The sequence below is a fragment of the Amphiura filiformis genome, chromosome 8, assembly GCF_039555335.1.
Source record: "Amphiura filiformis chromosome 8, Afil_fr2py, whole genome shotgun sequence".
Taxonomy (NCBI): Eukaryota; Metazoa; Echinodermata; class Ophiuroidea; order Amphilepidida; family Amphiuridae; genus Amphiura; species Amphiura filiformis.
Genome location: NC_092635.1, coordinates 12,539,115 through 12,560,538, shown reverse-complemented (window position 1 = coordinate 12,560,538; position 21,424 = coordinate 12,539,115). Strand labels below are relative to the sequence as shown.

Below are 21,424 nucleotides of genomic sequence, written 5' to 3'. Positions count from 1 at the left end.
ATTCTAATTTTGACACTACTATTACAAATAGTCATTCCCACGTCAAATTAGTAGAATTTCTTCGAAAAACAAATTCCACAGATGCCTGATAGAACATGACTGTTACCCGTTTCCTGTCTGCGCTGACCAATTGGGGGGGGGGGCGCTTTGCATTCGTATTAAACGGCAAAATTCGCTCAATAACGCCGGCTTTATTTAGCAAACGTAGTCGAGTATTACTTATTCATAACCGATCGATAATAGCTTGCCTCACTTTCTAATTCGCAAACCAGCGGAATTGTCATAGATTAGCGTTGCTAATAGAAATCCGCGAATTCAGTGTCACCTCCTTAATCTGATCATTGCCTGCTGTGACTTCAAAAGATTATTGCACGTTGGGGTGAGCTGTAAGCCGTACACCACTTACCTGATCTGTTCCTCGATATCAGAAACGTTGTTTCAATATGAAATTCGTGGTAGTCGTGGTGTTGGCTTTGCTTGTTTTCGGCATCACAAATGGTGATCTATTTACGGATGGTAAGTCATCACATGGTCATAGTACACAATGATTTTAACGGCCAGGGCCGGATTTACCACAAGGCTAAGTAGGCCCGGGCCCAGCGCCACGATCTAGAACGGCTAAAATTTCCGATGGTGTGTGTGATTTTTACTAAATCGATCTCATATTGACCATTTCAGCTTTCAACATATCAATTTTTGCAAGCTTTGTGCGATTTTGTTCCAATCATTATTTGACCATTTTTAGCTTCATTGATACCGATTTGATTTGCCAACAGGCTATTCATGAAAGTTTTTCTCTAATTACTACTTTTGCATGATTCTAATGCCATAATGGTGCACTAAATATCATTTGAAAAACTAAGCCTGAAGTGTTTTAATTACAGTAAAATTTAAGTTTTTATAGACCACAGGATCTCCAGTTCATCGATCAAGTGAATTAAGTCTTACTGGTCTCGTGCATGTTTATCATTGAATCAGTGACGTATAATAAACTGTGTGTATTTCACTATTCGTATTTAGTTATACGTCTTATATGTCCCAGCTGCTTGAAGCTCCTCTCAATAACGATCGGCGAGCAAATACACGTATTGACGATAATTATAGGCGCTGGAATGAAATAGAAATGTTTTCCCGGTGACAATTTGATCAGTGAAAACTAGCATATTACAGAAAACATATAAGAATCTATTCTTGTTAGAAATCGCAGATTAATTGCGCCGATTTAATTTGCCGACAAGCTATTCATCGAGATATACCTTTTGTTCAAGACAAACTGGTTCCGCCATTAAATCTGTAACTGACTTGACAGGCAGGCTATTGACTGTGGTGTTGGCTTTGCATGTTTTCGGCAACGCAAATGGTAGACTCACTTCTACGAATGGTAAGTCATCACATGGTTATAGTACACAATGCAGTGGGCGATCTTAATCAAAACTGCATTGAACCCAGGGCCGGATTTACCACAAGGCTAAGTGGGCCCGGGCTCAGGGGCACATTTACGATTTGACTAAATCAATCTCATATTGACCAAGACCATTTCAGCTTTAATAATGTCAATGTACGCAAGCTTCAACCATTATTTGACCATTTTTAACTTCAATATGGAAAATGTTATCGCTCGCTTCGCGCGCATTTGTATATACCATCCGAAGAGCTAGGAGAGGCAATCGTGTATCAGTAGTAGACGGACTCCATGCTGACCTCAACATCGATCCATGAATGCTTTAATTGCGAGTCTTATAAAGTGTCAATGGACCTGTCTCCTAGATCCCGATGGCTTCATTTTGCAAAATTTTTTAAACTTCTCAGGGGGGAACTCCTTCCCCCTCAGACACCTCCTGCGTATGGATAAACAAGTGCCGTTTTCGCTTCCGTATTGGACACCCGACACTTTATGTTTAATGCAATAATTTATACAATAACAGTGAAAAAAGTGACTTCAATTGGCCTGTCATTTCACAAATTTTTGGCTTTTTCAAACTAAACTTTTACACAATACAGTGCCAAAATGGACTACCAAATGGCTTCAATTAGCTGTTCTTTTTGCAGAAGTTTCTCACCTCTCAGGGGGACACATCCCCCCTCAGACACCCCCTGCTTCGCGTAACTATATGTTTCAAACAACAATATTTATACAATAACAGTGAACTGAATCTTGTCTACGAATGGCCGTCATCTCGCAAATTTTCGGCCTTTTCAAACTAAAGTTGTACACAATAATAGTGCCAAAATGGTCCAAATGCACCAAATGTCTTCAATTGGGTCTTCATTTTGCAAAGGTTTCTTATCCCCTTGCGTCGCGCACAAGCAGGACGTGATGTCCGCTTCGCGGCCATTTTGTACTTTTTTTTGTATTTTTTCTCAAATTTGGCCCCCTTTGACTGCTCTAGCACTGGGTCAATTTGCCCATCGTGCCAGGCGGCGGATGACATGATCGAGCCGGCAACTCGTGAAACCGCCCGGCCGTATGGCATTTTCCATATACTCGGTTAGTTTTGTGGGGTTCATTATCGAACCCCAACGGTTTTAGCTTGTATTTTTATTATTTATCAACATAGGCCTATTTGTTTGTGATATTTCAAGCGTTTTAAAATTTCAAAATAATCCCATTCAATTACACGGTCGACGATGAAAATTTACTGAATTTAGGGACTGCACGTCATACACCACCTGCATCGTGCATACGCAAGTCATTTTATTTATTGTTTCAAGTATGAAGTGCCCCGTGGAGTTCAGAATTGGTTTTGGTTTTAGTCACGTGGTTTTCTATTATTCTGCCTAAGCTATTAACTCACATGACATCATTACCAATACTTATCTGTACCCTTTGTTAAAACTTGTAGAAAGCAGTTTCGGTTTTCATTTCAGTTTGTTACATAATCGTGCGACCGCAGTCAAAGTATACAAAATTAGTGTTTAAATTTCGCAGTGCAATATTCACGAGCAGATAAATTATAGGCCTACAAGTCAATCTACTTTTGAAAGCGTGGTGTACATTCGAGGGTTGAAAGCCAGAAAGCCTCAACTCATAATCACCTGCTCCCACAAAATGAGCATAAAGTCGCCGGGCACTATTATAGAAGATATAGTCCATTAATCATGACAACATTCAATAGATAACAAAGACATTGTGGATGAAATATTGATTTTTGAAGACCAAAGTAATCTTTTTGCAGTTGTGAACAACCACCTGTCTCAGTATTTACAACTTCGCCAAACGTCAGGTCATCAACATATTTCCATCTTAGGGGCTTCGGACGCAGTATCATTGACCATGGCGGAAAAAAATAATTGGACCAAATTTAGTGGCCTGAGGCACTCCCCTCGTACCCGTACGCAGGGTCCGGGGCAGTAAATGGCTACACAAATGCAGGAAAGTGAGAAAATAATACTCTCACTTCCCAGATGAATGCCATATTATATCATTTCTACAAGGCATTCGACCGAGTTCCACACAAGCGCCTCTTAAAAACAATCCATTATTATGGAGTCACCGAGAATATACTCAAGTGGATTGAGATCTTCATAACCAAAAGGAAACAGTGTGTCGTCCTCGATGGTATGCAGTCTGCATACAAAAACAGACAGATACCGTCCCGTATCATGGTATATCCACGAGTATCCATGTATAGAAATTTCTCTGTATTCGTTGCACATATAGACGAATCCAATTTCACGCATTCCTACACCTCAATGGCAGCCTTGGAGGGTATTTTAAACTGCATTCTATCACCCGTGTTACACGTAGACAAAAGAATGATGACAGTTTACAACACAAAATAATCCACCCAATTGGGCAGTCACAACACCAGTTTGGTGTTGCGGGGACCCAATAATGGCCGACCAAATCCTGACCATGTCTTGGCTCGTTGGATTCGTCTATAGGCTATGCTTTCACAACACACATGCATGCATGCATTCGCAGTGCATCGATCCCGCATCGAATGCCGTGTGTATGAATTTACACTGCACGGAGAGCTACGAAGCTGACAGATTCGAACCAAGTTCGATCTGTAAAACTTCCAAAACCACTCTACAGGGTGTCCCAGAAAAAATTACCGAGCAAATAAAATTGAATGTAAGTCGAGAAATAGGCATCAGAATCAAACAATTTAAAATGAAGCACATAGCTTATTTTGTTGTGCATCACATACAAAAATTTTATTTGATTCGGTTTGATGCGAAGAAATGAACGATTACATAATGTGTGCATCAATTCAGTTCATTCCATGTTTGATCAACAGACACTTTTTTCATACTCGCTCACCGCTGCCTAAAGTGTGTGTATCTCATTAAATTTAGTCCATATTATCTATTTTATAATCGGACGGTGTTATGTCATTCATGCTTTCACTGAAGATGAATAACAGTTTGTCCGTAAAACTTTGATTTCTGCAATTGGAAGCCTTCCAACTTCAATTTTGTTGTGCAAATATGTTATATTTTAACTTTCCAACCAACATTTGAGACAAGAATAACAATGATCAAGTGCTTACAGCTTTACGTGTGATTTTTGATACCATGCAACATCATTACTGTTTAAGTTTTAAAAGATTTAAACTTTGCATTACAATTTCTTGGAAATATATCAAAACATTAAGGGCTGGGGGGTATGAACGTTTGGACAGTATTTATTTTGGGACATTAGAGCACATCAGACATATCGAATTGCATTCTGAATACGAAGAATGTCATTCTGATATCAAATAATTTTATTTTTGAAATTCGCAATTTAATACACATTTTATGGCAAATCATTAAAATTGATATTTTGATATTTAACAGTACTTGAAGTAAACTTTATAAATCTGATGATTTATACTTAAAGTGTATGTAGGTGGGATAAAAGCCGACGATCAATTGAAAATTTTGACCTTTTGTATTGAAGATATGGATTTTTTTCCCAAAACACCAAACAAAAAATAAGGTCTTTTGGGAAAAAATCCATATCTTCAATATGAAAGGTCAAAATTTTCAATTGACCATCGGCTTTTCCTCCTACTACATACACTTTAAGAATATATCATTAGATTTATATAATTTACTTCGAGGACTGTTATATATCAAAATTTGAAAAATATCAAATTTTTATAATTTGTCATAAAATTTGTATTATATTTTGATTTTCAAAAAATGAAAATTATTTGATATCAGAAAGACATGCTTCGTATTCAGAATGCAATTCGATAGGTCTGAGGTGCTCTCATGTCCCACAAAAAATACTGTCGAAACTCAATAAACGCTCATTTTAGATCCCTTAATGTGTGTGAGAAATGTTTAAGCCAGCTGGAATTCTTTATGCAATAATTCTTTATGCAACATTAACGAAAAATATATATTTACAAGTACCGAGCATCATCTTATATGCAAGCTTTCATTTTCAATATCATGCAGGTTTTCAAATTTGAACAAAACCTAATTAAATGTTTTGCAAGAAACAGATTGTTTAAAAAACAGAGGATTTCACAGAAGAAAATATGGAGTCCATTGACAGTTAACTAGTGTGGATTATGCTGAATGATCTTTCTTTCAAACTTGGAATGAAGTGAATTGATATATGCGTTATGTAATCGCTCATTTCTTCGCGATCAGTCAACCGATTCCAGCGTAATTGGCGTATAAGATGCAGAATAAGATGGGCTACACGCTGATGTTTAGATTTTTGGATTCTGATGTCTATTTCTCGACTTACATTCAAATTTGTTCGCCCGGTAATTTTTTCTGGGACACCCTGTATATCGCCTCTCATGGTAATTCAGTATTATCCTGGGCTTCCTGGCTACATCTGAATAATGTAGATGGAAATTGAAGTATATATTCCGGCAAACCGATGTGATGTCCTCTATTTTATTGTACTCTTTATTCAATCTTCGATTAAAATAAGGATTGGGCGAACTGTATTGCCGAAATAACACAGATGTTGCTTAAACGCATGTTATTTCTTTAATCAAACATGCTGATTAAAGCATTTACTTCGCTAATGTTTAAACAATATATTCCCCCTGATTAACCCTAAGAAAATACGATTAATATATACTGCTTAAAGCAAAAATCGTAATCAGGGCAAAACTGTTAAAAAATTCTCTCCTAAACAGCGTTTTCTTAATATCAGTGATAAGAGTGTATAGCTGTGTGAGTGCTATTACGAAGACCAGACTCTTTGCCGTTGATGTATTCATTTATCGTGAGATCAACTCTGTAGAAGACCAGAAAATCCTTCAAACATATATCTCGTTGGTTTCAAGACTGGCAGATGACTTTTAATACAGATAAATGTTTCAAAATTAACCTCACAACCAAGAAAATCATCAAAACCTCCCCATACACTTATGCAAAAAAACTCTTGTGGCAACGCATTCTCATCCGTACCTTGTTCTGAAGTTTTGTGACAACCTACGTTGGAAAGAGCATATCTGTGAAGTCACAATAGCTGTTTAGAAGATCCTGGGTGTTATCAGAAGGAACTTCAAAGCTTGTCCTACATACATCATGTCTCGCCTCTATTTGTTGCCCATTCAACGCAAATTGACTTATGGGTCGGCAGCGTGGATGCCTTCTACAAATAAGGGGAGACACCAGCTAGACATGATACAGAGGTCAGCTGTTAGGTTGTGCTACAACAACTACTCCAGAGAAGCAAGTGTTACGCAAATGCTCAACCAACTTGAATGGGCAAGTTTAGATACCTATCGCCTTATTACCAGACTTAGCCTGATGTACAGAATCACACACAATCTCGTCGACATAAACTAGCAGGACCACCTCACCCGACCAACACGAATGACCAGACGACACCACCCCTCTTCATACATGCAAATCAGAGTCAACTCAGCAACCTACGCAAATAGCTTTTTCCATGGATAATACCACCCTGGAACGGACTACCCACGACATATTAGACATACCAGACTAAGGAAACTTCAAGACCGCCATTAAGGACTAGCATTTTGGCCCAAATTTGACCTCACAGATGAACTTACCAAGTCTTTGCCATTCTAAATATGTATACTTTTATATACTTTACACCAACAATTTAGCAGTTATGAGGCCCGAAAGTTTCCATAATTCCAGGGTTCAGACCAACCTTAAATCCAGTCTTAGTTGGTTTGTACTCTGATGTGATACGGGTACCCGTTTATTCAGAGTATAACGTCCAGATCCAGATCCAGATCTCTCTAACAAAATGGTTCAAATTCCTCACACACTTTGTCTGGGTCACTTCCTTCAGTGGTAATCTTTGTTTCTTGATTTCACTGACTATTGGTTCCTTTAAACCAGGTGACACTGCACATCGTACAGTATTACTAGTATATGGCTGCTGTCTTTGTAATTCTTGTTTGGATTTTAATCTAAGGCGCATTGCTATGCTGTGTTTATCTTCCTTTTTGCAATTTTCTCTTTTCAAATGCGCATTGAGATGTTTTTTATAATGTTTATGCGCTATATAAGCGCGGTTTATTATTATTATTATTAATTTCAGATGTCCTGATTTCTTTCAGTTAATTCAGTCCTACCTGTTGGGTTAGTCCCTCTAATACCAGCACTATGCGGTGAATTAGACCATGAGTTTTCCCTTCTTGTGCACCACCCTGAAATCGGATATGCTTGTTTGAATAACTTCAATTTATTTGTATTCAGCTTGTGAGTTAAAGGGCATATCTATTGCAAAAACAAGTTTAACTCTATTCGAAGAGAATAATGGTTACATTACAAGTTGACACTCGTTGCAATTTTTTTATTCGTATTTCTCCTGAAAAAGGACAAATTGTGTGGGTAAAATGCTGGCTCGTACGGCCCTTTTCAGCGTTCGAAGTGAAATTGATTTCCAATGCAGCAGACTGATGACGTACATTATATGTAGAGTAGTCTCCTCCGCAGCCAGTTTGGTTACGCGTAACCAAACTGGTTGTGTAGGAGACTACGGTATATGTTAAAGAGCATTACAATACACATGATCTCTCGGAGAACTCTTTTGATATCCATTGATGTATGTAAAGCGTGACCTTTTACACGAAAAATTGGGAAGGCACATCAAAAGGTTAGTTTTTTAGTTCAAGTATTTCTCATCAAGTTGATATATATGAATTGTAATATCACAATTTACTAATAGGCCTATATAGCAAAGAAGCGGTCTGATTTTATCCATATGTGTAAAACACCATTAAATTTGTAATACTTGATTCAGAGTTTTTTTGGATAAAAACAACAGTATACGTTCTGTGCATTGGCAGTGTTGACATTCCATTCTCTCAAAGCTGGCAATATTCATATCATGACACCATTGTAATTTCTAGGTCAAATCTATCTCGTTAGAAGGAATATCAATTTTAAACGACTTATTTTCTCAAAAAAAGGAGTCATTTCCATTGTCCCCATAATATTAGCTTGCGAATGATATGACGTTGTCCGAGCAATATGTGTGCCCTTTAAGCCATAGTCATCTGCCATTGTTACTACTTCCTTGCAAGGTTTTAATTTTGCTAGCGCTTTCATCCAAGTGGGTTTTAATGTCTGCGTGAACACAATTTTTGAATTCTTCTATACTGTAAGAACCAATTATTGCCCAAGTTGTACTAAATTATCCTTGACTTCTTTGGAACCAAGCCACCTGTCAAACATTTGTTCTTTTACTCCAGCAAAATTCTACACGGGTGCTTGCTTTCTTGAATCTTTAAACGTTTGTCTGTAAGCACAAGGCACCAGCTCGTATGACTTAAGGACGGCATGTTTATCTTATTTTTCCCTCACTTTAGGCCCAAAAAATTGTTGTGTTGCCCTCAAGTGGGAAAATAGGAAAGTTGGGTCGGACGGTCGGATTTCCTTTTCTTTTCTTTTTTTAACCTTCTGTTTACCTTCATCATAATTATTACACTTCTCTATTGTTAAAAACAGGGAAAATATGACACAACATCCAATGGGGGAGTAACACAAGAGAAATAAACTAAGTTAAAAACCCGACGTTTCGAAAAGACAAAACTTTTCTTTCTCAAGGGATAAAATAAGAGACCTGCTCTCAGTATAGTGGAGACCAGCTCTTTCTTGTTAAAAAAAGTGCAATGTTTCAAAACATTGATTTTACTCTGACTTTTATACTCAATTTTCTAAATGTTAATTCAAATTGTATATATATTTTTGTGTGTTTCTTAATCATGTACAATTTTTGCTTAAATATTTAATTCTGATTGTTCTTATGTGTATTTTGTATAATTATTGTAATTTATTGTATGTAATTTGGCCCACGGGCCACGAATTTGCAATAAAATAATATCAAACAATCAAATAAAAAAAAACTGACAGATCGTTCCATCAAAGTTGTCCTATCTGGCCAGTCATCAAGTACTTCCTCCATCAATGCATCAGCTCCCCAGGGGTCAATATTGGGCCCACCTTTATTCTCTGTCTTCATTAATGACCTGGGTGATGAGTGTGAAAACCAGCTATACCTCTACGCAGATGATTCCACCTTATTTTGCGAGATTACATCTAGAGACAACTCTGAAGCTGTTACTGCTAGCCTAAACAGAGACCTTGAGAAAATGAGGATCATGGTAGACAAATGAAAGGTGACCTTCGAGTCATGAAGACAATGACAATATCCAGAAAGAGGAATCCAACCAAGCTAGATCTACTGTTTGATACCACCAAACTGGCTGAGAAGGAGGAGCTGCAGATCCTGGGAGTCACAATTGACAGCAAGTTGACATGGACAAGGCACATGTCTCATCCAGAGCAGATCAGAAGCTGGGCGCTCTGAGGAGAGTTGCAAACAAACTTGATGTGAGAGGCAGTGCAACCGGTTTACAAGACCCAAGTTCGCAGTGTGATGGAATACGCCTCACTGTCTTGGATGAGTGCCAGCGCCACCACTCTAGGATTATTAGACTCTATCCAGAGGAAGGTCCTTCGAATCATAGGTGTGAGCGAAGAGGAAGCGATCACAGAGCTGAACATCAAATCTATCCATCAAAGACGTCAAGTCGCTGCAGCAACAGTCCTCTACCAGATCTGAAAGCCATTTTTGTAGTCAGAAGAGCTACCCGCTCCCGCTTGTCCATGTCTTGCCATGCCCTCACAGTACCAGATTCTAGAACCATATCTACTGGCAGGACTTTCATCCACACTGCAGTTCACGTTTGGAATAGCCTACCAGATGGAGTAGTCGGAGACGTAACTGACAACGGTGCACCATCCGTCAAGAGCAGAGTGCATAAGCATCTCATTTCATGTGTCTTATGCTTAAGTTACTGTACCCCTTACCTCTTGTTGTTCCTAAGCTGCTGTGAACCACTGATTGGCCCATGTAGTAGTCTTTATAGTGCCTACCATGCTGGCCATAAGTGTTGGGATGGTTTTGATAGGGTAATGTAAATAAGCCCCCGCTTTCCCCGATCAATGGTGAATCCTACTTTTTTTGGTCACACGCGCTTGGTGGCACCCAACATTGATTTGTGGGGAAGGGGAGGGTTGGGGTGTTAGGAAAGGGTTTAGGCTTGACACCAAAGAAACCCCCACTTTATCACGTTAAAAAATAACGGAAGTAAGGCCATAATAATAATATAGTGTACGTTTGTCTCAACACATTTTGGCCATGGTTGTAGGTGCCTATATTAAAGGTCTTGACTTGTGTCATTCCTCATGGGACATTGTTTACTCTAGCATTTTATTAAAAAAAATTAAAAAATGCAAATCTACCAAATTACCTCAAAAGGTCAAGTGATCTGAGGTAAAAATGGCGGACAAGAACCGGCCCATTTCCAGCAAAAATACAGCTTATGGTATACAGCCAATGTGAACAGGGGGGTCATCGGGAGAAATGTTTTCTTATCATATTGGACTAACACATCAGCTATATATGGTATTCATAATAGACTCGGGTGCATTTTCAGTCTGATTTATTGTTAGTCCTCAATTTCATGAAAATTTGGTTTAATAAAGGGCGTTTTTTCATAAATTGGTATAAATTTTGGTCTGTTTTTATCAAATTTGGTTTAAAGTTGGGCACTCATCTGCTGACGGAATCATGAAAACAAATAATTACGTAAAATAAATAAATTATATCGTGACAGATGCCGTACACGTGTCCATGCAGAGAAAGCCCCTTTAGTGATGTATATTTGGTACACTGTAAAAAAGCCGTTATTTTACGGCACTTTACCGTAAAATTTAATTACTATTTCACTGAAAATAGGCATATTAGTACCCTTAGACTGTATTTGTTTATTTTGTTTGTGTGTGTTAAGTGTTGTCTCTTCCAATTTCCAAGTAATTAGCTGTATTGTCTTGACAGATTGTGTTTAAATGCTATTTCGTATAATGTGCAGAGTTAACATACTGCATGTTACTGTCCGTTTTCCTATACACAATACACAGTGCTCTCACCATTGACGCGTGACCTCTACAAATGATGTATGTTGGAAGAATGGGCACTTGCCTAGTTAACATCACTGTGTGAAAAATAACCAGCCAATATTTAACTTATTCTCCAAACTTCTAGCAAATATATTTCTCTAACATGACCTAAAATTACAGCTAGGTTAGATGTTCAGAAATAGTCGCACTTTTGTAAAATATGAGTGAGGGCAAGGCATAGCTAGCCAACTCCCCGTGTTAATTGAATGGAGATTTGACCGAAAATATTGGTATCGGACCGCTCACTTCTGAAGGATGCCACAAAAAAACGGTACAAGCTAAATTTAAACTATTCTCTGGCAATCATCATGATAAGTTTCTTATATAGTATGCCGAAATTGGGTACTGTAGGTGATTGACAAAGGGTCGCACTTTTGTGTTTTAGGAAGGATATGTAAACGACAGATAACACCAAAAATATGAAGAAATTATTTCCAAACCGTGTTAAGTCAACAATCATTATGTTGCTCATTTTCAAGAATGCTGGTTAACAAAAAGCAGGCCATTGTCTCATTTCGTGAACAAAGGTCTACATACCATTGTTTCCTTGCGTTTCCTTTATAATCGGTTACCCAACTGAAGCTGTATTATACCAGCTCATTGCTATATCGCACATATAAAACAGACACATGTGCACAGCCAGAGAAGATCCGATTTAATCAGTTGAGCTGTTTCAATGAGTGTTATCTTGGTTTAATAGCTTTTAATGGGGTTTAAGTCCTGCAAAGGTCGAGGTGAATTCTACTGTAGACATGACTGCATCATGAGTTACAGCAACTACTGTAATTTTAATGATAGAATGTTGGCCAACCAGTTGCCAGTAAAATGTACATGCTTTCTACCGTATTTTATACAGGATTATGGGCATTCTACCTTGCCTTTTCGGCAATATACCGTAGATATGCTAATTATACGGTGAAATACCTGTAAAATCGCCGTTTTTACGGTAGAATGCTGGCAACTTAGTTGCCAGGTATTCTACCGTAAAAATTTACTGTCAGATTTTTACAGTGTAGATTCTGAACAGTCTATTAATAGTCTGATCATTGCCTGTCGTTAGGAAGTTCATTTCACGTTTTGGTGAGCCGTATACATGACATTCATACTGCACACATTGGTGGTTTACACTTTGTTAATACTGGACATCTGAAATCTATTTTCAACATGAAATTCGCTTTGGTTGTAGTGTTGGCTTTAGTTGTTGTCGTTGTTGGCCAGAGACTCGATATGGGTAAGTCATTATAGCGGGTGGCCTTAGAAGGAAAGTCCTTACCTGGCTCACCAAGCACATCAGTTATACCAAATTCATTGGAGGGTAAGCAGTTTCTGTACGGGTACCCCAGAAAAACTATCACCTGCCAAGTACTTCTGTGCTTGTATTTCAAAAGGTATGCGCCATGAAAAATAAGGACGCGGGGCTATATCCAAAGCCTTCGTCCCAAACTCATTGTAAACTTTGAAAACCATGGATATTATGTATTAATGAACGAAAACGAAAACAGACTTCTGAAAACTAAAAAAAAATAAGGAAGGTCTGGACAAATTTATTCATTGCTTTAAGGGGGTACTACACCCATTGATTTTTTTTTTTGCATTTTTTGCATTTTGTGAAGAAATTACAAAAAAAATGGACAAAGTGGTATGCAAAATGAAGGGGCAAATCTTCTCGTTTTATTGGTGGCATCGGTATCAACGTAGCTTACATGCTTTTAAAAGTAGAAGCCAAAATGTGGTACATCACTGATGATTTAAATTCACTTCATTTTGGAAAGCTTACTATCAACGGATTTCGTTAAAATTTTGGATATGTGTTGCTAACACGTTAGGGAAATAAAGTTGATATGTAAAATGGGAATAAGTGGTTCCTGATTTCTTTTATGACTTCATGAACTTGGTGCTCCACAACTATCAAAAAGGAACTGGTTAAAATGCTTCTATTTTCAATGTTGAGCTATATTTTGTATTTTTAACTTGCGACATTATTTCACTGAAACTTAATTAAGCCACAGGTAACAGGTTACCACAACCATACTACAGCAATGTTGAAAAAATTGTATTTCTTGTCACCTATACCACCATATTGGGTAGTTTTCCGTAAGCTTAACGTTTGTGATTTTGGTAACTATTTTATATTTATTTGTGAAATCCATCGCAACTAGGCATTCTAAATTGTACTCACCATTTACATCCCAAGGTATATTAGTATATCCACCTTGCACTTCTCGATATATATCCAGTTAAAGACAGAATATCAAAATTATTCCTCATTATGATATCACAAACTCTCACATGTGTATTCAAAATTGATGCTTAAATTTGACCTGAACCAATTGACCTATAACCTGACATACGGTGACCTAATAGCCTTTTCTTCTCCTAACAACACATTATAATATTATTGACTAATGACTATACATCCATTGTGTAAGTGTTTATATATTTTGCATGCACCACTACATTTTCTATAGAGAGTATAACAAAGGATTTAATGTATTCTATTCATGTACCCTACTTGAACATGCTGAATAGAATAAATCATGGTTTGGATACAGTAAACAAAAATATATATAGGGCTAAAATGACTTACTACAATTGTTTAAAAGCACTTTTTTTCTTCTTTTTTCATATTTTTTAAATTTCACATGATCCGTGCATATATCGCCTAGCTATAAATGAAAAAATATTTATTTAGACCAATCAAACCAATATATGGGTGTAGTACGCCCTTAACTTGCCAGAATTGTACCCAATTAGCAAATTGACTCGTATCAGCAAAGTAAAAGTGTTTCAAGAACAAATTTGGTGTAAATGTAGGCTTTTATTTATTTTGTTACGATAGTGGGCAATGCTCGTAGCCTCTTGCATCGTATATATTTATTTATAGCTATTTATCACACAAAATACAGTCTGTTCCACAATGTGCTACTTTGTATTTGTAACAGCAGCACTTTCATAGCTTCATATAACTACGGAACTAACCACGACCACAAGTTGTTATGTGTGCCAATGTATGTGTGTGTTTTATTTGGCCATTTTAGTCTAAAATGTGCCACTTTTGCACCATATTTCACCATTTTAGCTTCAATTATGGCAAAATGTTTCGCAAGCATTTGTACCATTAACCTATTCTGTCGCTGGATTTTTTTCAACCTCATCCCCATGTCAAAATTGAATTCTTTTTCAGTTATTGTGTCTTGTCCAGAATAAACGAAAGTTGATTGGTTTTCAGCTACAGGGTGTCCCAGAATGATTTATACCGGGAAAGATGGGATTATTTAGGTATGAAAGGCATTTTTATTGGTCACATTGTTTTGCATTTTAAGTTCTACATATATTAAGCTTTCTCAGATTTTTTAGATTTTAAAAATTGGACGTTTCTAGTAGAAGTTAGAGAGGATTGCGTAAAAATGGTGAATTCCAAGTTTTGACAAAGCAACCTATTTTGAAAGTCTGTAAAATTATTAACCGTTCAGCACAAAGTTATTTGAAAATGTTATGCAGTATTTGCTGTGTCCTAGCTGTTCTTACTTCTACTAAATAGTCGATATCTATCGTTTATTTATGATGTTACGAAGCAATCCTTGTATGGAATAAAGGATTTGCTACGCTTGAGTGACCTTAAACTATTCTTTCTTTGGCGGCAGTTTTGAAGACAAAGTAGAAGGTTCGTCCTTAGTGTCACAGCATGCATTTATGTCCACAGTATATGGGCAAACCCACAGCTACGTAATGAAGAAGATTAAAATTTACTGCGGAGGATCCTTGAGGAAGTTATATCCTCTGTAATAATGACATTTATGGGTAAAAAATTTGGTAGAAATCACATTAAAAGTATGTTTTTCAACCTAAATATCTGATTAGTTTGCATTGTAAGCTCTACATCTGTGCCAAATTAGGTGTATTTCCTATAAAAGAATATAGGATTTCTCCAATATATTGCACAGTGCGGCTGGACGATGGTGTTAAAGGATCCATGTGTTATGATGTCTTTGCACTGTCAATCACACATATGCAGTTTTCGTCCATTTTCAGTAATAGCAATGTCACGCCAATACGAATCAAGCTATTTCCATGAAAGTCACCGAATAAGTAGGAGATATGTGTGGCATTGTATTGCACTTATTAAGATTAGATATACTGTTGACTATATATTTTTAATATTTTGTTCAAACACGGTATAAATCATTCTGGGACACCTTGTATTATATATTATGACACAATTGTGATGCGATCAAGCAAAATCAGTCGGAACTCGGAAATATTGATTTTGAGGTATAGCCAAACAAAGGAAATATTTCCCTTTGTTTCCTGTTGTTTTGGAAACTCTTTAATTGCTCATATCTTTGGAACTGGTTGTTCAATTTCAATGGGATTTTCTGCAAAATCCAGCTTTGTAAATGCTTTTTACTATTCTATAAGAAACTGACAATTTAATATTTCCGAGTTCCGACTGATTTTGCTCGATCGCATCACAATTATAGTTGCACAGCGTCATCGTCCCTATATCTTCGCATCAGAAATTGCCATGATAGTAGGGCGAATCCACTAGTTTTTCAACAGCCACGCACGTATGGAAAGGTTTGTATACAAAAACGATTCTGAATACATTCTGAAGTGTTCCCTTCATCCAATCAGAAATTTTCTTATATCAAACGAAAGCTAACACTTCCCCCTTAAAAAAATACTTTTTCTCATTAGGTCACAGGTAACGCAATTCAATGTTTATAGCAAGGCGAATGCGGTAAATCTGTTGAAACGACCAGCTACCCCAGCACAATTTTTGACCAAAATGTAGGTTTTAAAAGTGAAAACCTCTAGTGTTCCTTACAATATTTTTCAAATTTTATGTCATTAAATGAAAGAGCACACTTATATTGTCTATATACTAGCCTCATTAGAATGAGCAATGGCCAATTCTCTTTAAATTGCAAATCTTGCGCAAAATGTTACTATTTTCGCATGTTTTGTCATACGGTCGTAAATTCAATGAACTATGATTTTGCTAAAGAGCGCTTACAAATTAATATGTGGCGATTTTGTTTGAGATAGGCCGAGCGACTCAGGCTAAGCACACCACCTATGCGATAAAAAGATGCGGCGCTGTCATTCATTAGCTGAAATGACTCATTTTTACAGTCTGCGCAAGCTAATTTCGCATCTTCCACGTTACCTGTACGCCTACAAATTACTGAAACAATCAATCACTGCAGTCAGAAAGAAAGAAACGAACAAGAAAGAAGACAATAATGGATTTGGACCATTGTTCGGTTTATATAAGGCGGAAAAAATAAGACTCATAACAATGTGTAGTGATATAGAATGGCGTGCACGCTATTGGGCGCAGTACTTGCGCTCATTGTGCGTTGCGTAATGCGTGACTATCGCACGCTCATGTGAATTTACGCGAGCGTGAGTTGGGACTTGATTGACTCGCGCAGTAACAAAAGCCGAATAATTTCCGCCTTATATAATCCGAACAAACTTCAGAACATGTACTTTTCCAGCTCAAAACTATTACAGCTATTACGCTAATCGATTACGCCACAGAGGTGCTTAGGAACATTGTTGAGTGAAACTGACTATAAGCAAAAGTGCATATAGATGAGTTGACTTCTGACGTCATTGCTATCACAATAAGGCTATTGAACAGTGTAGTGGTTGCATGGGGTTCACTGAAGCATATCGATATGCCAGTCCCTTGCCTTTGTTGATAAACATTGAGGTCAACTCATCTATTCGCTGTCGTAGTGCACGTTAGAATATGACCGTTGCTAGGTCACCTGGATCATGCTTTCTTTGTTACGAACCACTGATCGAAATGATCACAACACAAAACCTATGGCATATCAAAATTCGGAACAGGTGTATGAGCCCAGGCTTGGAGTAGTAGCCAATGGTTACTAACGTGCACAATGTCGGACGCATCGATGGCAGAAAACCTCGTTTTTTTGTGCAAAAGTAGCTTCAATTTGGAGTGAAAATCAAATGGTGTAGCAAGTAGTTAGATGTCAAAATTAACGTTCCACAATCAAGATATCGCTTATGTAACAAAACAGTTTTTTGTCGTGCAAGATTCTCGAAAATGTTCCCTAAACACGGGCTTCTAACATTAATCGGTACTGCATTTGGTTGTATTAAAATGGCAACAGTCTTTGATCGATAATTATGTATATAGTACAATACAAAAAAGGAGAAAACAATCACTCGGCGTGGTTTTATACGGGGCGCCAACCCTACACACCGACATCGCCCGGTTAATAATTACATTATACAGCAGAGACACTGAAATGAATACCCGGGATTGATACACGTGAATGTGCTATGCACGATTTGATATTAGAGTATAAATCTTTGGATACCGGGGTAGAAAATGATGAATAACTGATAATTGATTTAGTCTAAAGAAGCCAGATTTGGTTCCTTGCATTTGAATATACGTGTTCAATGGATATGATAGTCGTTAGCTAGCGTCTTGAGAATGAAGCGTGCGTCTTGAACTCAAAAACTGACAAAAATATTCTGATTTTATATGCGCCGAACTATAGTGCATCGTAGGCTAGCTGCACTCACTCGTGCAAGCAGTCTACAAGCATATGACCATTGACCTCATAATGGCGTATACATGCACACTCACACACCATGCACACAGAGAAGTCAATTACCAGGCTATTGTCAGTAGCCGTAGTCGATGTCCCTCGGCTCATTATGCGTCTCAAAGGTCGGAACAAAATGACCATGCGTGGTTGTGGATTCAACCTACCATGGCGATTTCTGCCATGAAGTTATCGGGGCGAGGACACTGTGCCCTATACACCTAGACTTATATTCATTTAAATGGTACCCCCCCCCCCTCCCCGCCAGAGTTATCATCTCTATATCTTCGGGTCAGAAATTGCCATGACAGTACTTAGTAGTGCGAATCCACTTGTTCTTCAACAACCAACATAGAACGCGTTTTTTATCTTGTGAACATGGTGCGTAAAAAGGATATAAACGAAGGATTTTCAAACGGATTCTAAGAATTTGTATATCATGAAACAACTCGTGGAAGCGGCAGTGGCTCATTAGCATACGCCGCATTGATATGTAAATAGCGTATTGTTATTCAAATTTGCACCCTGACTTATAGAGAGCAGTAGTCATGTTATGAAGACGGAGAATGGCTCGATGCGCCAGGCATGTCAAATTGCTGAGTGAATGTGTATAAACCCCTTTCTGTATAGGTAATAAGCTAGTAGTAGTATATGTCGTGTACCAGTTGGTTATAACAAAAAAAATGAGTATCATATTAAATATATTAAGTGTATAGACTTTGAAATTTACGTGAATTTGAATAGCAGAGCTCCGAAATCTAGCTAAGTCGGGTGGTGTGAAATTATATTCATAAAACATTGAATTTAACAGATATGGGCAGCCAACCACGATTTATCAGCATTTAAAAGATATGTTAATTAACAATGATAAGTAATCAAGAATAAAATGGCAATTTAACTAGTAAACAAGCATGAAATCTTAAAATGTTGCCATGTGATTTCCCGACACGTGATATGTCAACATGTGACCATATTAGTCAGATTTACCAACTGTGGATTTACCATAAATATTTGGAGTACATGGCTGGCGAACAGTCGTAGTCAACTGTGCATTTCTTTACCTCCGAATAAAATCAATAATTCATGCTCGGAGCCAAGTAACATTCTGTCTGATAAGTGCAGATTGGTGTTTTATTTTACTTGAGAACATAAATACAAACACATGGACGAATATGGCGCTGTGATGGAAGGTCAAGTGGGATGTCAAAGGTTTTCGTAACTTCAAATACTACTTGTATTTCATACCTGGCCTCTGTCACGTATTTCCTTCGTATTATTGACAGCAAGTCCTAATTTTGACGTTGCTATTGCAACATGTCATTTCATATCAAATTAGTAGACTTTTTTTTTGAAAAAAACATATCACTGGTGCCTGATGGGAAATACCTGTCCGCCATTTCATAAACCGGATCGTAGGTTTGCGCCCAGGTGTATTGGGGGCGCGCTATATGCTCTCATTGAACAGGCAAAGTTCGCAAAACTAACAACGTTGTTATTGCCAATCTCAATTCTCGCGTTTCACAATACGATGCGCCGCAGCGATTGCTTTTGGCAGTCAAATTTTCGATTCCAGAGTCGACATCGCCGTTCTAGCTGCTATTGAATTTTCACGCGAGTGTGATAATAAATACATGTATGTTGAAAACAGCTCCACGAAGGATTCCCTGTGATCAATAGATAGAAAATGGATCTACTATAGTTGTAAATTGTTGTTTTACTGTGCATTCGCATGTAACATCATTATAATGACATTTAAACCCACAATGATGCATGTTCCTGTATTGTATTCGTATAACGCGGGCTTTGGATGTCGACTCATTTTCCCATGATGCACTGCGTATTTTGGCCTCGACCCAGCGACCGCTGGAGGCGCATCGTATTGTGAAACGCGAGAATTAACATGATCAAGGGGTCGAATATGAATTATTCATAACGGATCGATAACTGGCCTCATTTTCTAGCTAGCAAACCAGCGGCATGTTTCATAGGATTTGCGTTGCTAATAGAACAACCGTGAATATAGCGTCACCCCCTTGAGCTCCCTTGGCTATATTCAACGCACCAACATTTCTCTCACTGCGATACTTGATTGCTGAGAAAACTTGGTTTTAGAGAACAACTTTATACGTCTTTTATACGTTTTATACGTTTCTTTGTCTAACCTTAAAGCCATATTATAACATTTCTGTAAAAATAGATTAGTATTTATTTTCCATAAAAGTGTTAGCTGAACAAGTGAGGTAAAGCATAGAAAATTGGAATTTACTACTAGCGCCCATGCATGTTACTCCGCGGTTGTTATACGGTACGATCCTTGGGGTGTGTGTGTATGTGTATCCCGCACGCCGTGTATGCCTACGTACTGTGTATACGTGTTCGACTAATATTTCCATCGTAATAATAAAACGCCGGTTCCACGTTTTATTCAAAATCTCGGATTTTGACAAAACTACAGCACCTAAAGTCTTCATTTTTGCAGAGTATCTTTATTAACTAAAGTACATTACAATCGTGTAAACACCAGAATTTAACATTTTTTTCAGGGCGTTCTCCTCAGCAAATGTTATAATATGGCTTTAAGGGGAGCACAGATATCTTGACGTTTAAACCATTTTAATCCAGTAGTACGGTATTATTTTATGAGGGCAGATTAGAGGCTAAGCGTGGGATTAATTGCACCATATCCCCCCGGGCATATCCCACAATGCAAATTGATTCAGGTGACCTTCAACGGGCCGCAGTGTTGACATTTTGCATAAGTTTAACTGCATGATGGGAAAGGGATTGGGATTTTTTACAGTGTGGTAGGTACATAATAATGTACGGTATTATGCTACAGGCCAACAAAATCGGCCTTCAAAATTGAAAATATTCCCTCCGATGTAAACTTCCTTGTTCCTCCGGAAAATCCATAGGTCAAATAACAAGCTGTTTTCTATATTTGCTTAACAGACTCGTGTCCTCCTCTGGACCTCCCGGATAACGTGATTCCATCTATCTTGTGTATAGATGACTGCGATAACATTCCTCATGATGATAACATTCCTAATTCTATCGGTAGACCGTGCAAAAGCGGTGAATACTGCTGCTGGTATAAATGTGATACTGATGAGACAGACGACATGGTCGAAGCTGACGAGATGATCAAAGTTGAAAAAAGACAACTAAGTACCAGTATGTATGGCTCCAGGTGTGTCAAAGGTCGAAATTACCGAATAAGGTGAATACATAAAAAATAATTTAGGTATAATATTAGGATGATATTTCTTCATTATTTGAAATAGTCCAGCGCGTATTATTTTCCACAACTCCCTATTCGCTGTCGTAGTCCGACGTCACTTCCTGCCGAGGTCACAACTACTTCCGTAGTGATGGATCAAGCGGTTGCATAACAACGCTATGTACGCTGTACACGTCGATGT

At 37.8% G+C, this 21,424-nt stretch overlaps 1 protein-coding gene across 2 annotated transcripts in view; it reads left to right on the top strand.

Annotated features, from left to right (window-relative positions):
* The first annotated feature begins 362 nt into the window (after positions 1-362).
* Positions 363-21,424, top strand: part of LOC140158629 (uncharacterized) — a 30,659-nt gene continuing 9,597 nt past the window's right edge. The window contains exons 1-2 of one of the 2 annotated variants that reach the window (XM_072181791.1): positions 363-516; positions 20,955-21,222. In XM_072181791.1, coding sequence (XP_072037892.1) covers positions 444-516; positions 20,955-21,222 — 341 coding nt within the window. In that variant the 5' untranslated portion in view covers positions 363-443. Of the gene's footprint in view, positions 517-12,475; positions 12,641-20,954; positions 21,223-21,424 lie in introns of those variants that run through there. The other variant, XM_072181792.1, reaches the window with a different exon arrangement.